General features: G+C 36.6%; 2 protein-coding genes across 2 annotated transcripts in view; both read left to right on the top strand.

Annotated features, from left to right (window-relative positions):
* The first annotated feature begins 4,346 nt into the window (after positions 1-4,346).
* On the top strand, positions 4,347-18,360 carry LOC149107011 (uncharacterized). Its single transcript, XM_089296960.1, has 15 exons — positions 4,347-7,805; positions 8,229-8,257; positions 8,355-8,416; positions 9,987-10,053; positions 10,415-10,443; positions 11,963-11,987; positions 12,455-12,483; positions 12,874-12,919; positions 13,152-13,181; positions 14,114-14,142; positions 14,610-14,655; positions 15,100-15,128; positions 15,519-15,564; positions 15,797-15,826; positions 18,140-18,360. Exons 1-15 carry the CDS (start codon positions 7,619-7,621, stop codon positions 18,170-18,172), a joined length of 717 nt encoding a protein of 238 aa, XP_089153086.1. The 5' UTR covers positions 4,347-7,618; the 3' UTR covers positions 18,173-18,360.
* A 282-nt stretch (positions 18,361-18,642) lies between these two features.
* The window catches only part of LOC149107012 (uncharacterized), a 10,731-nt gene continuing 6,873 nt past the window's right edge, over positions 18,643-22,500 (top strand). Inside the window, exons 1-2 of the mRNA XM_089296961.1 lie at positions 18,643-18,753; positions 19,298-19,326. Of these exons, the coding sequence (XP_089153087.1) occupies positions 18,661-18,753; positions 19,298-19,326 (122 nt within the window). The 5' untranslated portion in view covers positions 18,643-18,660. The remainder of the gene's footprint in view (positions 18,754-19,297; positions 19,327-22,500) is intronic.

A 22,500-nucleotide genomic window follows, 5' to 3' on the forward strand; every position in this document is an offset into this window, starting at 1 on the left:
ACTCCTTTAGCGCTATCTAGCATTGACGGTAAGCTTTCGTGAAAAATACTAACTCTATTTGCGTTATGATAGCTACAAAAAAAAAAACCTGTATTGGATTGTATATTGGATATAGAAAGGGTAAAAATTAAACGTTTTGGCCGGGTTATCAGAGCTGTTAAGACACAATGACCGCATTTCTTATATACTTGATAAAATTGGAACTTTGACATTATTAGATGCTAACACGATTGGCCAATCGGAAACTCGTGCAGTAAACTCGATAAAGCGAGTGCTTCGTAAATTACAAGATACGAACATCCCTTCTATCACAAAACTTACAGCTCAAAAACAATACGTTTTGTAGATGAGCTAGAAGAAATTGCGCAGACAGAAAGTCAAACTGATGCTGACAGCGGTAGTAAATTGCGTCCCGATGAAGCCTATACTCGGCAACGTATCGTGAAAAGCATTGAAAAACGTAACAGTATCGGTGAGGCAAGTGGTATGATGATCGTACGCATGCCCTAGGAAACGGCAGAGAGAATTTCGACGAAAGACGTCTTCGACAAGCCTGATGTAAGTGCACAGATCTATATGACATTTGCTATTAGGAGGGCCCATGTCGGATTAAAATTTGTCAGTCATCTTGATATCTTTGTTCTGAGGTAACGTTGGATACTTTTGTGTGCACCCCAACCCCATCTATTAGACTGTAGATCAAACAATTAAGTCCGAACATTCTGCTCTATTAGGTTGTAAAACATGACACGTTTTCACCTTTCAGTTGCACTTTATATTTGCAGGATTATTCATACAAAAAGGATTTAAGCAATCGGAAAAATGAAGATGGTCATGGCACAGAAACAAGAATGGCAAAGTAACAGAAATAGTAAAGCCGGTAACGTTCTTGTTTACAAGTCTTGGGAAACTCCACCTTTTAGCCAAAAAGGTGATCTCAGTTTCTGCCGCCGCAGTTGACCGTTTCGTAAACGATCGATGCCATTTTCGCGACAGATTGAATTTTTCTCTACTAAATTAAAGAACGAAGAAAATTTGTAAGTAACCACCTAGCATCGCACCCGGAACCTCTGTTTCCTAACATCCTTCTTATACCACTACACTACTAGGTTGATATGCCAAATATCCCCAAAATTTAATTATAAAACGTGACTTTCATAAATATTTATAACAGAGTTAGCCCTTCCATCAAATAAAGGCTAACTGCAAGCAAACCAGTGTGAATATGACCAATTAAGAATTTCGTGATGCATTTTACTCCATCAACAAATTATAACCAGTTTATAACCAAATTATAACCATTACTTGCGGGGGAGAATGTTTCAGTCCATCGACCGCCCTTGTTGCTTTTTTCTTTCTCTGGGGCTGAGAGAGGGGGCAACAGAACTTTTGCTCTCCATTAAAAAAAAAAAGAAGAGTTAATGACTTGGAATTTTTCCTGCTCTCAAATGTAAGCATAAAAAGAAATTTGAATTCCGCCAAAAGCATCTTGCAATTTTGGACTTAAATAATTTCCCTCCTTCTTGCAGCGACTCAGAATCAGAAGAAGACTCAAATGAGGAAGTGACTTTTAGACCTGTTGGAATCCCGTACAAAGAAGATGTCTGTATACCCGTATTCTCGTGGAGTCGCAAGGCCTTAAGCTGTAAAGGTCTTGTCAGGTTACTGCTACAAGACTACGATCCAGAGTCCCTGTGCATTTCCCAGCCTGTTAATGTCTCTCATAACATTTCCTTCCTGGTTGAAAATAAGTTTCTGAAAAGCAAGGATGATGTAAAATGTGATGATATGGGAGTATGGAAGCACACTGGATCGCCACGTAAATGGTTCTTCATTGAAAGAAATGACAATAATGCTGTGGAGGAAATCGTGCCTTTGCAAGGAAAGCCTAAACCAAATGTGGATAACGTGTATCAACTACGAAGGATATACTATGTTAATGGTTCTGACAAAGATGTACGAAAAATAATATCTACTTTGCAAGGTAAATTACTAACTTATGATTGTCTATGCAAAAAGGTTTCTAGTCTTGAGACTATTCTATACTGTAACTTGACAAGGACTGGTGATTTTCATTGACTGACTATGGCGGAGGGAATGAATACAACTCCCCCCCAAAGATTTTTCTTATTTTAATAAGACGATTTACTGGCATTCCATGGAGTATTTAGTAGCAGTTCGTTATACTCATTTGAGCAAAGTCTGCTAAAAATTGGTTTCTGTTGAAAGTTAAATGACGTCATAAGTAACAGGGAGGTCAAGCCAGTTTTTGAACAAAAATGCATTTTTTTAAACATTTTTTGATAAATAAAGTATCAAATTATAAAAAGGTGCAACTTTTAAAGAGAATGGTAGATCTACACTTCTGGAGTACAAAATGCTAAATACCCGCGAGTTTTCAGGAAATGTCAAGTTTAAGTGAACTCCAGATGGTGCCCATTTTGGCCGCCATTTTGAATGATGTGACGGCCTCAGCAGCCAAATAACCATAATATCAGTGTATATTGCAACGCGGCAAAAACCCAAGGAGGCGGGGGGGGGGGGGGCGGGGGAGGTGGTTGTGGTCAAACATCACACTCCATTGTACAAAGGGTTAAAAGAGGTCTCTCTACCTACCTGCTTAGTTGAATATCCTATCTCCATTCCAACGCATATGCATTTTAGGTTGTTAGATATGTTATGTATATTAAACGATTAGAATAGAATAGATAGTAAGTAGCGTGGCCAATCAGAGCACGGCATTCGTGATAGAACGCTAGTAGATTTATACTAAATATAGGTAGATTTTGGAGGGCGATATAATTCGACATACATTCGAGTATCAAGTGTGTATTGCGCAACTGAAGGCAATGACGGTACTACCACACGTAACAATTCCGAATGTTGACCATTAATTGGCACCCATATTAATTTTCGCGACCTTTCTTCTCGCCAAATAACATTGATTCCTCATTTGGTCAACAATCTCGAGAAAAGCGAAGATTTTATGTTGCGACAATTTGTTGTTATCTAATATTCACTGTGTATTTATTTTCTAAACTATCCACTATTTTTTTGTACTACCAACTCGACAACAAGAACCGTGAAATGCCATACACGTTCATCCGATATCTGTTCAAGTCCGATGAGCATGAGGTTTCCAGCATTAAGCCTCACGGGAACTTAAGGAAAGCTTCCTCTTGTAGGCGAGTACTCCCAAGTACCCAAGAGAAATTAAAAGAGAGCTGAGCTTGAAAATGAAAAGTACGACTGCAAAAGAAGCCCTCGATGCTGTCTGTTGTTCTGTTGGTGATGTTACTTCTGCCCGATCTCTAGGACAACTCCCCCGAGGGCCAAGAGACATATACAACGCAAGATACTCGGCCAAAATATTGGAAAACCAAATGAACGCAAAGAAGACTTCAAGAAACAGAGTAACGATTCCCTTTGCCTGGACAGCATGTGGACCCTCCTGGAACGGGCAAAGAGAGAGGAGGAGATTTCCAAAGAAAGCATCTTCATTCGAGAATGTACAATACACCCAGACTTATTCGTTGTTTTGGCAAATGATCGTCAACTCCAAGGGCTTGCCCAATTTTGTACCAGTCCAAAAGAATTCTGTGTATTCGGAATTAACCCAACTTTCAACATTTTCGACCGCAATATCAGTCTCACGGCTACCACGTACAGAAACCTCAAGATCGAAAATAAACAAACTGGCAAGCCGCCTCTGTTTATTGGGCCGTTACTGATGCATCAACGTAAAGATTGGAAGACATACTCCAAGTTCGCCCACCTAATTAAATCTGAAAGCCCGGTTCTAGAAGGAATCTTGGCGTGTGGGACAGACGGAGAGAAAGCGTTGATCGATGTCTTCAAGAGAAATTTTCAGTTTGCCACTTTTCTAAGATGCTTTATCCACTTTAAGGATAACATAAAGAGAGAGCTTGGAAATAGAGGATTCCAGTCGGGTGACAAACAAAAGTTCCTTGAAGAAATCTTTGGCCGGCAGAAGGAGACTGTGAAGTTCTTTGGATTGGTAGATTCTGATTCTGACGACAAATTTGACGTGAGACTGGCGAGCTTGAAAGAAAGCTGGATGGAAAGAGAGACGAAACTCGGTTGCAGCCTACCCATAACGTTTTACGAATGGTTTAAGAACGAGGTTGGTAATTGTATAAAACTAGCTAAGCGCAAAAGTTTACAGAAGGGGTAAAGGATCGATCAATCAATCATTTAATCAATCAAACAAGGAAACGAGAAAGCAAGTAAGCAACCAACCAACCAATCAATCAATCAATCAATCAATCAATCAATCAATCAGTCAATCAATCATCAATCAACCAGCTAATCAATCAATCAATCGATCGATCAATCAATCAATCAATCAATCAATCAGTCAGTTCATCAATCAACCAATCGATCAAGCCAGTAATCAAGCAGCCAATCAAGTATCATAATTAACTAATGATGGTAAGTTTTTGGCTTGGGAAAGCACTTCTGTAAAAACTTGGGGAAACTCTTTGCTGCGGGGATCAGTATCGGAATATGTTACAGGGAATTATCTTCAGAGACGTCAACGGGACCCAGAACTTAGGTCCAACGATATCTTTTTAATCCAAAAATGTCACCGTAGATTATTTTACAATTCAAAAACACAATTCTAAAGGATTACGCAAGGTTATCAAAAAGTCTTAACTAAACATTATATAATACATTTCAGAAAGCTCGATTGGCTATAACGGTATTCATCGTTTATAGCATTAATAACTTTCAAAACAATACAGTAAATAACAGTTTAACAAAAGACTATAGCAGGTAGCAATTACAGTTCAACGCTTATTACAGTTACGGTCTTACAACAAAATAGCATGTGTTTGTTACGGTTAATGAACTGGAACAGTATCCTGTAACTTACTGAACTGCAAAACGAACTAAAGCAAATATATCTACGTTGGATTTCTATATTTTTTCTCAGCGAAAGCGAATATGTAAAATATACTAAATAATCTGATTTTCTCGACTTGCCAAGGGGCATGCACTCAACTAGAATGTAAACATTACCCTATTTAATATGTTCTATCACTTTGTTGCCTTTTTTTGCGTAATGGTGGAAAGCCGAAATAATGGTCGACAACAGTAGAAGTCGTGGAGAAATATCGTTTTTTGTTAACAAAATCGGGTCATTCACGTACAATAAAATATAGTAAAAAAAAAAATGCAGTGAAAAACAGACTTTATTACGTCTTTGGAAGATGCCTTTGGAAGAGCAAAAACGACGATTTTTCTTCGTCTGTTCGGCAGTCGACAGGAAGGAACGTTCAAATTCGCCGCTAACTAAAATAGCAAAGCTGAGGTCTGTGAGCAACGAGCTATCTGTTTCTATTTATCTGAGAATGCCGAGAACGAAAACAAATCTAGAAAGAGGTGATTTTGGTTAACCCGCGAACACAGACGGATTTGGGTGGGATCGTTCAAAATTAATTCTGATTTGTAGGCATTATGGTTGTGGAAACAAAATGCAAATTGAATAATGCTGAGTTATTCCTCCAACAGTTCTATATTCAGGTCATTCATCAGAGCAAAGAAATTCGAAACAAAAAATACTACGAAGAAAACAAAGAGAATTTGAAACATGGCAAAGTGAGATTTCGCCTGAATATCGACGTTAGAAAGGAGAAGGAAGACTCAAGGATGAATGCAGTAAAAACAAAAGCAAAAGTTGCGTTCGCAAAGGTCAGACCGACTGAATTTGAGCAGCAACAGCAGCCAATACCCACCTTATGGAGTCTCTTTTAGATAACTTGCTGAAGAATAACCATATTACCGTAGATATAATAATATTTTGTTTTGGGACCGGCTTGAATTACATTCAACTTCTTTGCGACGTGCAAGTCCAGCCACGTTTATAATTCGCGGCCGCATCGTTGTCTCGCACTCTTTGCAGTCTACTTGTATCTTGGGTCTTATACGAGTTTTTTTTCCAAACATTTTTTCTCAACCGTGTTAATCCACGAAGGAGCAAAGAGACTACATTTTCCTTTCTGGCATCAAAAGTACTAGGCACGGCATTTTGATCAGTTTGAGTAAACAGCTCGAAAACATACGATATGCTTTCGCAAGTGGAAAAACAGAATTATGAACTTGTAATAAAAAAAATCAATTACCCTCCTCCCAAGCATATTACCTTATCAGGATTTTTTTCATCGATTTAATATTTTAACTTTGATCTTTTTCACTCTATGCATGGATTTTGTTTCATTTCTAAAAGGTTGGACTTCGAGAAAATTTCAAAATATTGAAAAATTCGTAATTTTCTAAGAAAAGTATTATTTTACAACCAGAAGGCATAGCTATGTTTTCAACTTCAACTTCACTTTATTTTGCACTTACATTTTGAAATTACAATATTAGCATAAAAAAGAAAAAAAGATACATATGTAACAATTAAAGGTGACAATGGTAAATGGTTTGTGCATGGAGGCTAATAGAACCGCGAGGTTATCGAGTTAGCCTCCATCTCGTTTGAGTGAACATAAAAAAACATGGGTCGGAGTAGAAGGACAGATTACTAAAGGAAAGAGCTAGAAGAATTGTGGAAACTTGCGTTTGATATTGTTGAGATAGAACATAGTTTTTAACACTTTTGGAGAAAGCAAATTGATCTAGATCTTTAAACTTGTATAGTATTTATTGCCAAAGATCAATGCTATAAATGAGGTCATTTGTTTGCCAGTATTTGTTTTTACTCAGAATTTGTGAAGATTTTGATTGGCCGCATGCCTGGTGTTATAGTTAGGTACGTTGCTCGCATACTGGAAAATTATGGTTAAACAGTTCTGGCAAAATACCTTTGTGCCATGCATGTATAAGCATGAAGGCGATATGCATTAGTTACCGTTAAGATTTCCAAGATATTAAGTAAAGGTAGAGCACTATCGGTATTTTTGCCAGATAGAGTTGCAAAGAACATTAACGTAAAAACATGATTTTGCTTAATTTGTATTTTTCGACGAGTTTGTACTCATCGAAAAAAGCTGGATTTAATGGACAACCGCATTCCCTTTAGCATTTGAAAAACCGGAAATGTCCTGGATATCTCTCGGTAGTTACCCTATCAGGGCGTGCGCAGTTTACACTACCAGTGGCTCGATGATCATGAGATCGAAAGAAGTACACGGAAGCTACACAGAGATGGTTTTTCTTCTTTTTTTGCGCTTTTTTTTCTCTAGTTTGTACTTTTTTACTTTGCATTTTGTGAAACACAAAGAGCTAGAAAAAAAATGTAACCGAATTTGCAAGTTGTTGAATTGTTATATTTTCCGCGCTCAGGCTGACGCAAGTAACCAGAAATGAAATTTCACCCTCCTCAGCAACAAGTGGGTCAATGGGCCCTTAATCAAAAAATGGGGTAGTCCTGAATGATTAAATTAAAAAGCGTAAAGTTTGTCTCGGTACGTTCCGAATTGTTTTCTTTTTGTTTGTAAAACAGAGAAAAACTGAAATTTCATTCGGAAAAACAATGGAGTTTTCGAGAGTTTTTTTTTTTTTTTTAACTAAAACAGGGCACGGCTGACACGCACGCGCAGACAAGGACGCACGCGCGGGAGCGGTTAATTCGACAAGTCATCGTTTGAAAATGACGGCGTCATTTCGTTTCAACTATGGCATTGTAGTGGTGGACTGTCTTCAATTCTCAAATCAATTGGACAGATCAGATGTTACTCAAGGTCAGCAATGTCAGCAAAACAGCAGGAACCTGAAAAGATACGTTGGAAATCTGCTTACCTTACGTAAAAATGACGTCGTTAACAAACGTAACAAAGGTAAATGAATGATTTCGTTTCATCGAATTCTGCGTAGCTTGTAGTTGAACTGTCCATAAGCGAAACAATCTTTGTCATAAAAAATATGGCGTCAGGTAAGTAAAGCATTTGACTTTGCCCAGGCAAAAACCGTTACTTTGTTATAATCATGAATACAGTGAATTTAAGTAATACGGTTGAAGGAAAAACAAATGAATAATTTACATGCTATTATCACTACTGTTCACCATCGCGTAGCTCTTTCGCCAGTATTTGGTTAATATAGAGTTTGCCCAATGGCATGTCGTATGTTTTGTATTTTCTGATAGATTTGAGCCATTTTGCCTATTTTTGTGTAACTAACAAGCGCGTACCCGTTAAGTCATCAAATGCTTACTTTTCAAATGTTGTTTCGTGGAACTAATTTCAGAATACATTTAATAGGTAACCGGGAACTCCGAGCACAATTGCAGGTATTTTGTTTACCTTTTCTGGTGTTGTGGCAAAAACAAATAAGTTACCTGTATTGCTCCTAACTCAGCGATTTCATGTAATTAATTTCTTCTTTAGGAATTGAAGAATATCGTGAAGAGGAAAGACAGAGAGATAGCGAATGTCGTTAGATATGCTGAGTAAGTATTTTATTGTATTGTACTGCATTGCATTGGATTGTATTGTATTGTATTGTATTGTAAATTTCTGTTCCCCCTACTTAGACTTAGTAGTAGTAGTTCCACATCAGCTTTACAGTTGCATATTTTGAAACCTGCTTATCAAATAAATGTATGTATGTATGTATCGATATTCGTCCTTGTTTTATATCAGTCCTGTTCTCTGATGGTAAGAATATGGAATAGATCGCTGAGCAGTGTGGATAACTTAATTAAAAATTGGATCATTGATTGTAATTGATTTAGCCATCATGGTTCATGTATATACAAACAATAGCCCCCATTTGGCGCGAGAATATGCTCGGATATTGGTCCGCGGACATTATCTGTTCTGAGAAGCGAACAGTTTTCCGAGAGGGTAGCTCGAGGAAAACTGTGAACTTCGAGGAACTGATACTGTCCAAGGACAAACATCGGAGCGTTTTTTTGCACCAAATGGAGGCTATTGTGTTTATTATCCTTCAAATATTTTTCGCAACATGCGCAGTTTTGAAAATTGGGGAAAATTCCCCAGTTTTAGCTGGGGAATATTCAGTCACGTGACGCGTTTAGACCAATCGCACGCGAGCGAAAATATTTGATGGATTATAATACGCACTTAATGACTGGCCCCAGGGAAAACAGTGAGTTTTGTTTCCCCGAGACCCTTAATGTTCCCCGAGGCGAAGCCGAGGGGAGCATTGAGGTCGAGGGAAAACAAAACTCACTGTTTCCCGCGGGACCAGTCATTAAGTGTTTTGTTATACCTCCCGACTCAAAGATAGAAACAAAACTGCGAAGAAATCGTTTGCTTGGCGCCGGCTGGCCCACAAATTTGGTGCAGTTTCAAGGAGCACGACCTGATCACGTGCGAGTCGAAAGTTCAAGTTGTTGTTTCCCTAGGGAGTTGGTGAGTTTTGTTCGCCCTAGGGAGTTGGTGAGTTTTGACCCACGACACGTGACACGTTCTCGTCCAATCGGAAAACGTATTTGAATTGGGAGGTATAACAAGAGCCATTATGCCATGCTCTACAAATATGGTAAGCGTACGGTTAATTTTGGAGGGCGTTTTTATCTTTATTTTATTTTAGTTTTCTATATTTTGGGGGCGTTTTTAAGTATGACATGATTGTAGCCAGCTTGGCGCTACACGACTCACTGGCTGTCATCATCTCATATCCATCTCATGGAATAATTTTTACATAGCACTAATAAAGAAGGCTTGGATTTTCTTAATACCAGACAGAAGGCACAAATGAAAGCTATCCAAGTAACATTTTCCATCGCTCGTGTGCCCAGTGGTTTAGACACACCTCAGCGAATTCAATAGATTCAGAAAATCGCTCGAGACTTAACACGACCATTATTAACTGATGAAAAAACCTCAATTAAACTCGACAAAATTGGTCTGAATTTGCAAACGGGAGTTCGCGGTTTCCGTACGTTTTGCTTAAGAAATGTGAATAGCCTTTAAATAGCTTTGCTTTTTAAATGGACTACGTTCACAGTGGATTCGAAGTCAGACTTATATGATTATCAACATTGTTTTCAGTGAAAAGCGACGAAGGGACCGAACACAGTTGGAGAGCATGAGAGAGGAATTAAGATCAAAAGAAAAGGTGAAGTAGATATGATTCCAATTCTTTGGATCACGTTTCTTAAACAGAAACATTGTTGAGGTAGACAAGGCGAGCAGTATTGATTATTTTCTCAAAGATTAAAGGGGATTTGGTTCGATATCAGCAAATAAGATGTTCTGTGAGGCCGGAACTTTTTGGCTTCCCGCGTCACCGAGAAACCTCTCCAAACAAAATAACAATTTCCCTCCCAGTAACATTATCATAAAAATTGAAAATTATGTCTTAGAACTTGCATAAGCTAGTAGAAAGTCGGTCAATATTCGAGATCTTTTCTTAAGCTGCAGTCATAAAACCTCTCATATCATCATAATGACTTCATGCAATACTTGTTTTCCTGCAGGTGTCGGAGCAAAATGCTCAATTACAACTGTAAGTGCTAATCATCTTATATTTAAACCTTGGACATTTTGACAAAAGAACCATATTTTATGCTCGCGCTCTTAAAAAAAACAGTATCTTTGACGTTGATATTGTGGTAAAAAACAAATCGAAATATGGTTTAGCGTGGTCTGTACTCTTATCGATATCGACAACGATACGCGTCATCACAGTAGTCAAAATTTGATGTGGATTCACGAGGCTGCGCCTCGTGAGTCCACAACATTTTGACCACTGTTATGACGCGTATGGTTGTCGATAAGAGTACAGACCACGCTGAAACACATTCGATTTGTTAAATACACCATACAAATAAAAAATGAAATCCTTAAAAGTCAGTTGCAACTAGAGCCGAAAGCGAGCGGTTTCGATAGAGTTTGTAGTTTTCCTTGATTAGAACGTTGCGAAAAAAACTGTTGAAAAATACAACAATGTACCTTGCATACGGCTGGCGCCCCTGAAATTTGAATTAATTGGTCAATCAGGATTCAGCAGGCGTGAAAAACTTCACTGTCCTGACGAAAAGGTAAATTAACAGGAATAGCAGTGGAATCACACAACTTTTTCCACTGGAGATGGCATTGAATATTCACGAAAATGGATTTACAATTCCCAAAACCATATCAGATTGTAAAAAGTGAAAAATATGAAACATTTTCTGTCTCCAGGCTTCCAATTTGGCGCCAAACATGGGTTCCCAGCTTCCAGCATGGCAACTCGCTCGTAGTTCGTCGAGTGTCGCCTTTAGGATAATGGGTGGGTTACGTCAAATTAAACCCGGAATTCTCAAGATAACTATTAGAAGAGGCCAAAGCAACTTTAGCATTGCCTTTATTTTTGTTAGCTTCGAAGAAAAAGTCTATTATTTTGTCCATTCGGTGGGACAGTTAAGTTTTGACTGCCGCTCGTGCTGCGGGCGCAGGCGCCGTGTGCAAGGTATATATAAGGATGGATGAAAAAACTTTGCGCATGTTATAAAAGTTGGTTTACATATTTGACAGACTCTGCAAAAAATACCACGTGGAGTCTTTTATTATAACTGTTATTATTCTTTTCTGTGGTCGGGGAATTCACTAGGAATGCACAGAAGTACCAAATACCAGTTCATTGAAGCAATTTGGTACTGTTTGACTTTGGTATTGTAGCTACAGTTTAAACAGAAATATATCACATAGTTACCCAATGTTGGGTGCAAAAGGAAACCTTATGGAAATTAATATTCTGCTGACAATAGACCGTGCTGGTTTTTCAGCCATTAATTTCAATTTGCAAGTTTGTGGACCTAAATTAAGAGGAGATCCACCAACGTATAACGTAAAAAAAAATTGAAGGAGATCAGTTTTTATAAAGTTGCACTCTTTTAAAAAATAATTTGCTTAGAAATAAGAAATTCAATATGTGGCTACGCCCTTCGAAAGGAATAAAGTAATTGCACGAACTAAAGGCAGATATAAGAAACAAAGAGATATTGTTTAAGCTAAAAAAGGGAAATCTATTTTCTTCTTTTCAGAGAAATACAAAGTCTTAAAGAACAGGTGAGTCGCATTTCAATATTTACCTCTTTACGCGCTTCTTATGCAGATGATTTCAATTTTGTAACCTGCAGAACATTGTTAGTTTTTAAGCGTGTTTGTAGCAAATTTCTATAACTTCGAAACTTAACAGACCGAAACAAGAACTGAAAAAAAAAAAAAAAAAAAAAAATCCAGCATCAAATCCAACTAGGTTAAAAATTTACCCATGAAGAAGTCTTGTAAATCATTTTCCTTTAGCTTTAGCTTGAAAATGTCAATTATCCATTACAAAGCGTCTTTTTCTGTTAGTGAATTATTCTTTTCTTGTTGATGGTGCTCGTATTTTTTCAGTTCAACTGAAAAAATGCACCCTTATCAGTGTGTTCCCTTCACGCATGCTCACGGGGTTGCTTCAATACAGAATCGTTCTTATCCAAAAAATAGTTAAACTTCTACACTAACCCTTTCTTGATTATGTTCTACTGCAGATGGCTCAGCAAAGCTTTCACTTAACAAGGTAATTGTTGAACCTCTTACATTGAATTGAGTTTCTATATTGTATGGTTACATGGTTAACAGCCATGTAGTCTTTGGTTATGATTACTATTTTATGAGCCTATCATTATCAGAATAAGTAAAAAAAATCGAGAAAGGTACATCCAAAATGAATGAATGACCATATAAATCAATCAATAAATAAACAAGTTAATAAACGTAGGTGACTGGCAAAGTCACCAGCACTTTCCAAGAGTAATACTTTGACGGATCAGTACTACCGCTCGTTATCAAGTGATGCTAAATAACTGTTGGAAATTGCTGGAAACTATTTACAGCCGCCTTATTAAATAATAAACAGCAGTTGAACTATATAAGTAAAATCCGCTCTGTATTCGACTCTTTTTTGCAGAGAATTGGATAGTGTTAAAGAGCAGCTGCGGAAGAGTGAGGGGCAAGTAAGTCATATTTTATGATCTGGCTGTCAACAAGTATATTATGGGCAGATGTCAATCATTTAACCTAGCTGCCAGAGGTTGCGCGTTGACGTTGTTATAATAATAATTTTGACTTTTCTACTTTTTAATTTTGATTTCTCTACTTCTTTTTTAAAATACTGAGAGAATATACTCTGTGAAATGTTTATAAGTTGCATTGCTTGAAGTAATTTTGTTTTGCGCTGCTTTTCAGAGAGTTTTCATTAGTGAAAGCAAAGACAAGGTAAGGTCCTTACTGCTTTATTCTTTATGGAAATTATTTTTACTAAACAGACAGTTACAGAATGGATAAGTGAAAGTTAAGCGTAAGTAAAGATATTCTGAAAAATTGAGTTACCTGTAGTGGAAAACTATTAGGTCAGAGTGTTTACAGACAAAAGAGCGATTTCACTTAAATTGCTTTGATGAAAATTTAAAGCTTTAACTCTTTGTATTATTTCGTACTTATCAATATACCCTTTTCATTAATGACTGCCAATTAAAAGTTCTTCTGTATGCATTCAAAGTAGCCTCACTAACTTCGTTTGCGAGTTCAAATTCTTTTGAATTATCAATTTATAGACGAGGTTAGTTAGGATGATTGGGTACTTACAGAAGAATTTCAATTGACAGCCAATTATGAAAAGCGTCTATAGCCACCTTAAAAATTGTGCTAAATCGGTCATTTTTGTAAACGATATATTTGAGATTTATTCAGTTTCTGTAGTTTTTTCATTTCAAACTTTGAAGGGAAGGAGAAAAAGCTTAGAATACGGCGAGGCCTTCGATATCGAGACCACAATAAATGTAATGCGAAATCTTTGTCACTTCACCTCCCACAACAGAATCTTTGTTTTTTATCCTTGTTTTGACTTTTTTCTCTTCCGAAAATTCCTTTCTTCTGCCTACTGGCCTGTCAAAATGTTTTATGCGGGATGAGTTTCATCTTTTCATTTTTTTTTCTTTAGCAAATGACTGACTGAGATTAGAAGAATTTATTCATTTAGGGAAATCTCTTAATTCATATCTCAATGTGAGATTATTTCCTGTTTCAAATACAGTCTAAGTGAAGCATACATGTTTTTGACATGTACGACATAAGCGTCATGCGCAATGAATTTCTTCCGCATAACCATAAAAAAGTTATGATGATGAAACTTCATGTTTTTCCTGCAGATGGCTGAGCAGAACGCCGTCCTAGAAAGGTAAATGTTAATCATCTTATCATCAATTTTATTTAACCATGCATCAATAGTAATATCCTAAAAGTAGTAAGCGGTTATGATTGCTCCATTTTTATGATATAAAGTCGTTATCACAATAGAGTGTCGGTAAAAAATAAATAACTACCTAAGTAAAAACACCTATTAATAAATCATCATTATTAAATCATCGATAGACAAGTTAATGTTACTAGCAGTTGCTTAAAGTGTGTCCATACGTTTTCGGCATGGCATGATGAATATTTAATGAAAAGTTGTCAAACCATGCTTTTCAGCTATCACTCTTAAATTAAGTGGATTGTATCTTTGTATGCCAGTTATTAAACTGTTATTTTGTTTCCCATCGGTCACTTGTAATAAAAGTACAGTTCTAATGAGCAATTGTGTACAACGTACACTTACATTCTTTAAATAAAGAAGGGGTTGAATCTTTTTTTCTTTTTTTTCAGTGAAGTGGAAAATCTGACGAAAAAAGTCAAAAAATACGAAGAGGCTGTGAGTTGAAATTTATGTTGAGATAATAACAAACCCTTATTACTATTATTATTATCATTATTATTATTATTATTATTATCATCATTACTATTATTATTATTATTATTGTTAATTTTATTTAACAAAAGTTTGAAAGTGAACAAAAACTGGAGTTTTCATTTGTTCCCGTATGTTAGGTTGAAAATTTACCCTTGAAGATGTCTTGTAAATCATTTTGGTTTAGCTTTCGCTTGAAAATGTTATTTATCCATTACAAAGCGTCTTTTTCTGTTAATGAATTATTCTTTTCTTGTTGATGGTGCTCGTATTTTTTTCAGTTCAACTGAAAAGATGCAGCCTAATCACGGGATAAGGCTCACGGGATTGCTTCACTACAGAATCGATTTTTTCCAAAAAATAGTTAAACTTCTACACTAATCCTTTCTTGATTATGTTCTGCTGCAGATGGCTCAGCAAAGCTTTCACTTAACAAGGTAATTGTTGAACCTCTTACATTGAATTGAGTTTCCATATTGTATGGTTACATGGCTAACAGCCATCTAGTCTTTGGTTATGATTACTATTTTATAAGCTTATCATTATCAGAATAAGTAAAAAAAATCGAGAAAGGTACATCCAAAATGAATGAATGGCCATATAAATCAATAAATGAATAAACAAGTTAATAAACGTAGGTGGCTGGCAAAGTCACCAGCACTTTCCAAGAGTAATACTTTGACGGATCAGTACTACCGCTCGTTATCAAGTGATGCTAAATAACTGTTGGAAATTGCTGGAAACTATTTACAGCCGCCTTATTAAATAATAAACAGCAGTTGAACTATATAAGTAAAATCCGCTCTGTATTCGACTCTTTTTTGCAGAGAATTGGATAGTGTTAAAGAGCAGCTGCGGAAGAGTGAGGGGGAAGTAAGTCATATTTTATGGTCTAGTTGTCAACAAGTATATTATGGGCAGATGTCAATGCACTAACCTAGTTGCCAGAGGTTGCGCGTTGACGTTATTATAATAATAATTTTGATTTCTCTAGCTTTTAATTTTGATTTCTCTACTTCTTTTTTAAAATACTGAGAGAGTATACTCTGTGAAATGTTTATAAGTTGCATTGCTCGAAGTAATTTTGTTTTGTGCTGCTTTTCAGAGAGTTTTCATTAGTGAAAGCAAAGACCAGGTAAGGTCCTTACTGCTTTATTCTTTAAGGAAATTATTTTAACTAAATAGACAGTTACAGAATGGATAAGTGAAAGTTAAGCGTAAGTAAAGATATTCTGAAAAATTGAGTTACCTGTAGTGGAAAACTATTAGCTCAGAGTGTTCACAAAAGAGTGATTTTACTTTACGTGTCTATAATGTCAAAAAATTGTTTTCGCTTATCTAATTCTTCATTTCACCTAATGAACTTCTGCGAAAACTTTTTTCGATTTGGATAAAACGCAATTTTTTTTATAAGGTTTTAAAGACGTTCAAATTTCCCGCCATTTTGGTCGACCATTCGCACCAGTGTTCCTCGGTTTGAAGTGAGTCGTGACTTAGGTTCAGGAACACGTGATTTGGGTCGTGACATATATGACTTGAAAGCAAGTGGGAATTTTGCTTCAGAGTTGTCTACATTTAGTTGAAAATGCCGGAAAGGCGCGTTGCCGCTCTTTGAAACAACGTTAATGATCCAGAAAACAACATCCGTCTTCATCGTAGGTTCCTGAACCTACGTCTTAGGCATCAGTCACGTGGCCATATTGAGCACGTTACTTTTGTGATCAGTGGCAGGGATCGACCGCAAGAAAATAGAATTTTGAACTTTGTAAAGATTCGTAAAAAAAATGCGTTTTATCGAAATCGAAAAATTTTTCGCAGAAGTTCATCAGGTGAAATGTAGAATTAGATGAGCGAAAATTTTTTTTCACATTAAGGTCACTTTAAGTTGCTTTAATAACAATTTAAAGTTTTAAGGTGGCCGAACACAGTTTTCGCGCGCGCTTTTGCTGTTGCAATTCAGCGCGCGCACAAGGATTGCAAAAAAAAAAAAAAACATGCCGTCAATAGAGAGATCATTTATTCACTCAACACCTACACTATCTGTGCTATTTTTCTCTATAATTGAACGCAGTGTATTGATGGCTTTAGTCTTTTATTACAAAGGTATGTTAGAAAAGGTAACGATGCAAAGAACCCAGCAATTCTCAGCTTTTTCTTTGTTACCGAAAGAACCCAGTTAAATGCAGCGCATGTTACTACGCATCAAAATATTGTGATTGAAAGAAAAATTGCAATCTCGGAAATACGTCCTATTTCTCGAGAACCACTCTTTAGAATTTCACGAAATTTGGCACGAAAATACTTTGGGAAATAAGTAACTGGGGTATTGAAAAGAATTGAACTTTAACAAAGGAAATTCAAGATGTTCCAGTGAACCTTCAACAAGGGATAATTAAAGATCTCTCTGTCGAATAATTAGCAAAATGGTGTTATTTTGTGAGAATCGTTACAAGCTTGTTGCATGCAAATTATAAAGAAAATCTAATGACTAGATTTTCTACAAATAAACAAAACCGATTTTAAAGGCCTGTTTATATTTATCCATGTTGCCATGGCAACGGCACATACGTCAGTTTCATCATGAAAAAACCAAAGTTTGTGTTGTTAACTTGCTTGGTGCTATTTTTGGTGACCGACTGATCAAGGGTTTTAGAGAAAAAGGTGAATGAAACACAGGTATCAAAAACTGTGTTCAGCCACCTTAACTCTTTGTATTATTTCTTAGTTCTCAATATACCCTTTTCATAAATGACTGCCATTTAAAAGTTCTTTAGTATGTATTTAAAGTAGCCTTACTAACTTCGTTTGCGTGTTCAAATTCTTTTGAATTGTCAATTTAAAAACAAAGTCAGTTAGGAGGATTGAAATACTTACGAACGAATTTTAATTGGCAGCCAATTATGATAACCGTCTCTAACCACCTTAAAAATTTTACTAAACCGGATATTTTTTGTAAACGATATATTTGAGATTTGTTCAGTCTCTGCAGTTTTTTCATATCAAACTTTGAAGAGAAAGAGGAAAAGCTCAGAATACGGCAAGGCCTTTAATATCGAAACGAGAGTATTGAAACTAGATAGGTTAAAACAATTTATTCGCTGCAATAAATGTAATGCGAAATCTTTCATCCATATTTTAAATTTTTTTTCTCTTCTGAAAATTCCTTTCTTCTGCGTACTGACCTGTCAGAATGGTTTACACGGGATGAGTTTCATCTTTTCATTTTTTTTTCTTTTAAACAAATGACTGACAGAGATTAGAACAATTTATTCATTTAGGGAAATCTCTTAATTCATATCTTAATTTGTGATCATTTCCTGTTTCAAATACAGTCTTAGTGAAGCATACATGTTTTTTCACATGCACGACATTAGCTAAATACGCAATGGATTTCTTCTACATAACCATAAAAAAGTTATGATGATCAAACTCCATGTTTCTCCCACAGATGGCTGAGCAGAACGCCGTCCTAGAAAGGTAAATGTTAATCCTCTTATTATCAATTTCATTTAAACATACATCAATAGTAATATCCTAAAGGCAGTAAGCGGTTATGATTGCTCCATTTTTATGATTTAAAGTCGTTGTCAGAATAGGTTGAAAAAGTGTCGGGATTAGTGTATCGGAAATAAATAAATTAATTAAATAAATAAATAAATAAATAAAAAACTACCTAGCTAAGTAAAGACACCTATTTATAAATTTTTATCATTAAATCATCGATAGACGAGTCAATATTAATGCTATTGGCATTTCCTTAAAGTGTTTCTATACGTTTTCGGTAGGACGTGATGAATGGCTAACCAAAAGTTTTTAAACCATACTTTTCAGCTATCAATATTAAATTAAGTAGATTTATCCTTGGATGCCTCTTATTAAACTGTAATTTTGTTCTCCATCGGTCACTTGTAATAAAAGTACAGTGCTAATGAGCAATATTTGTGTACAACGTACACTTGCACTCTTTAAATGAAGAAGTGCCTGAATCTTTTTCCTTTTTTTTTTTTTTTTTTCAGTGAAGTGAAGGATCTGACTGAAAAAGTCAAAAAATACGAAGAGGCTGTGAGTTGAAATCTATGTTGAGATAATAACAAACTCTTATTATCAGTTGACTTTAACCGAGCGACTGTACGAAAGGCACTAGTCAGGAGATGGAAAAGAAAGAAAAGATAAACCACCTTGCTGATATCTCACCGCATTTTTATAAAACTTTGACCTATGACCTCACTTCCGTTATTGTTTTGATAAAAAGGTGTAGTTAAAAATATATAGGTTTCGCTAAAAACTCACTAGAAAGACAAAAGAAGGTAAAAAATATTTCAACGAGACGAAACTGCAAAGGGAAGAACTATTTTGCGAAGTTGTTCCAAAAATTTGATGTTCGGCTTGCATTATAATTCTCAATATTTACCTTTGAATATTCTACTAAAGCAACTGTTGCAGTTAAATAGCAGTTTCCTTTACAGCATCGCTCGTCATTTTTTAACTTTACGAAGCTCCTGTAAATTTTTCTTTGTTCGTAACACAAAAAAAATCAAACGAAACAATTATTCTACTCCAGTTGGAATAAAAATATAATAAAACTCAAACTTTGCTTCTATTTCAGACGGGCGAAGAGAGCGACCAACGTAGAAGGTAAGGACCATTTCTGACTCCACTCAATTATTTGAATGAATTAGTATAATAAGTCTACTGTACGGGTCCGTAAATGATCCCAGGGGCCTGTTTCTCGAAAGACCCGGTAAATTATCGGGCCCGGTAAATCACCCGGTAAGTCCCCGTAAACTCTTCGGGTGTTTCTCGAAGCTCCCGTTATTTTCGATCCCGTTAATTTTTCCGCTAACTTGCCCGGTAATTTACGGGAGGTCGTGACCTCCCGTAAAGTTACCGGGAAGTCACAAATGTTGCAAAACCAAACAAAATGGCGGCCGGAGGTGGACTTTTTTGTTTCACGGTCTTATCAAAGACGCCCCTTTCTAGCCGATATGGCTGACTGCGAAGTCATTGAACGATTTCGGCTTTCACAAGCAAGAATAGAGTGGCTCGTTGAGGAGCTTAAGGAGAGAAGCTACCAGCTGGCTCCGGAAATCTAGGTAAATATAATTGTTGTCCTTTTATTTTTTACAGTTTGAAGGCGTTTGCATGGAAGCGCTATATAACTGTGAAGTTCTATTTTATTGTTTTTCAAAACCAACAAACGGCGGGAAAAAAATTAATGAATAGATAAACACTGTCATGTAAACGCCGACCACTCGCCGTGCGTTTTCGAAATGGCTTCTTTGTATGAACATCAAAATGGGTTCCTGTCACGCAAACCTGATCTTACTGCAAGCCAAACCTGTTTCCTGTGTTTTAATTGCAATTTTTTTTTTTACTTTTTTTGGAGGAGGAAATTAGAAAACAGACATTCTACAAAAAGTACACCCCATAATAGAGCGATCGCGAAGAGTCGCATTAGGCGAGGTGCACAAATGCTGACAAATGAGAATAAAGAACTTCTCACATAATTGTTTCAGTCGCATTTCTATTGATCTTAGCTTGCTTTATGCTAGAACAGTCGATTTGGGATCAGTGAAAATTACGCTTGATGTTTGCCGGGGAAAACGATCAAATCACGCCTAAAAATTTCAGCAAGATCGTTCCTTATTCCCAATATTCTGTACACTTACTTAAGCGAAATTCGTATAAGTATAAATTACTGAAATAAGCGTTTGTAGCTAAATTTCAAGTTCTGAAGTTCACACTGTTTCCTCGGCGGTCCGCAGATCTTGTTTGATTGCTCTGTGAACATTTTGAATAAGAATGAATCACGGAAAATGACAAGACTCCTAGAAAAGAGCAAGATTGTCGATCGAAGTCTTCGAATCGAGCTACAAAAAGCAATTGATCATCACTTTCAAATAATATGACCATGCAAAATGACGATCTCTCTCAGTTGCTCTCCTTTGACACAACGATAACTTCGAAGTTACGCTTTGCAATGTTCTTCAAAAAGCATCACAGTCGCAATGACAACAGAATCGATCAGAATCGAATGTGTCGAATACGTATAGTCCCAAGCCTTTCTCCTTCTCTCGCGAACGAGCGTGAAGCGTGCGCTAGAGATTGGTAACATCCGCTATTTTATCGGGCCCGGTAAGTACCGGGAAAATTTATGGGTGCTTCGAGAAACGCTATTTCGGGTTAGTTCCCGTTAACCGGCCCGGTAAGTTATTGGGCCCGGTATTTACGGGAGCTTTCGAGAAACAGGCCCCAGGACCGCAAATGATCCCGGACCCCAAATGATCCCCAAATTGAGCTGCAAATGATCCTGGACCGGAAATGATCCCCATATTGGACCGCAAATGATCCCGATCAAAAAATAAGGAATGGCATGGATTTATATCAGAGGAAGGTGAGAACATGTACAAAAATAATGAACTAAAAAACATATTTTATCATTTTGCAAAAAAAAACATTCCACAGTTGCTGTTTTGTTCTTCGAAGGGTACAGATCGTTTTCAACGTCACGCAATAAAAGAAATAATAAATCGAAAACCAACCAATGGAAAAAGCTAAGAAGTTGTGATGTATACTATCGAGGATAACTAAATAAGACACTTCTCCAAGGTTTAGGCCTGTGCGTTTCCCCAAACTTCAGATATTCGTCGTAAATGTTTCCCAGAAATTTACTGAGTCCAGTAAGAAAACGCCATGTTGGTGTACATCCGTGTTACACCAATATGGCGGCCGGAATATAGTGTAAACATCTGGAACTTACTTTGGCTTTCTAGGCGACTGACTATCAGTACTAAGCAAACAAGCATTTACATAAGCACTTTTCCTGATGCTCTAACTTCTAAAAAGGCTCAAAATCATGAGATAAGTATATATATTTCAATAAATTCGATCGTAGCCTTGTGTCACGCAAGCTCCATAACCCTGAAATTCAAAATGCTCTGGTTTCCAAACGAAGCACGCTAATTGTAAACAGATATAAATATACCGCCTCTTATGCCTGATGAGGACTAGAAGTAATCAAAGATTATGAGAGTGCGTTCGACGCCGTCACTTAATTAAATATACATAAATGATTTCACTGGCTGACTTTTAACCTCTGTCTATGGCTAAAATCAACGTTTTTCATCGACAACCGAGGTTTTTATTCAGACAGATTTGTCGTAGTGTCAAAGTCCACCATTTGTTGACACGTTGCGTAACAGCGCAAGTTTCCGTAGACTCACAAGTTTAATAGAACGAAAATATTTACATTTATAGCCTTCAAATTTCGTGCTAAATATTCTCACATTAACTGGTAATGCTTTAACGTAAAAGCTAATTTGTAAAAGTAAATTTTACATACATTATTCTAAACTGGAAGCACAAATGTAAGCAAACATTTGCAATCGTGTGCTCGTTTATCGTCAGCGTAAACAAACTCCGTGCGACTAATTCGCGTATCATGTTCCCCTAATGAATGAGGTAGACAGTATTTAAATAATTTGCCGTTCCTTGGTTCAGGCTCACTCTTATGGATCTCGCCTTCAGAGTACTTTTCCACCGATTCCTCACAATAATCAACCGGATAAGGACTGAGCTATCTAAGTGTCTGTCGCGACTGGAAATAATCAACTAATGCAATCAAAATATAGCTTTTCCTACGGTTAACATCCGGAAAGCCAAGGCGCTTCAAAGTCGTGTTCGTTTTAAAACAAATAAATTAAACAAGGACAATTCCATCAGATTTCGATAAATGCCACCGTCGAGGCGTTTAAATTCACCAAAATTCAACGCTGAGAGCACAATTGAATACTTACAGCTTCCAAATTA

This window comes from Orbicella faveolata, unplaced genomic scaffold, assembly GCF_042242905.1.
Source record: "Orbicella faveolata isolate gen_17 unplaced genomic scaffold, um_ofav_v1 contig_27, whole genome shotgun sequence".
Classification (NCBI taxonomy): domain Eukaryota; kingdom Metazoa; phylum Cnidaria; class Anthozoa; order Scleractinia; family Merulinidae; genus Orbicella; species Orbicella faveolata.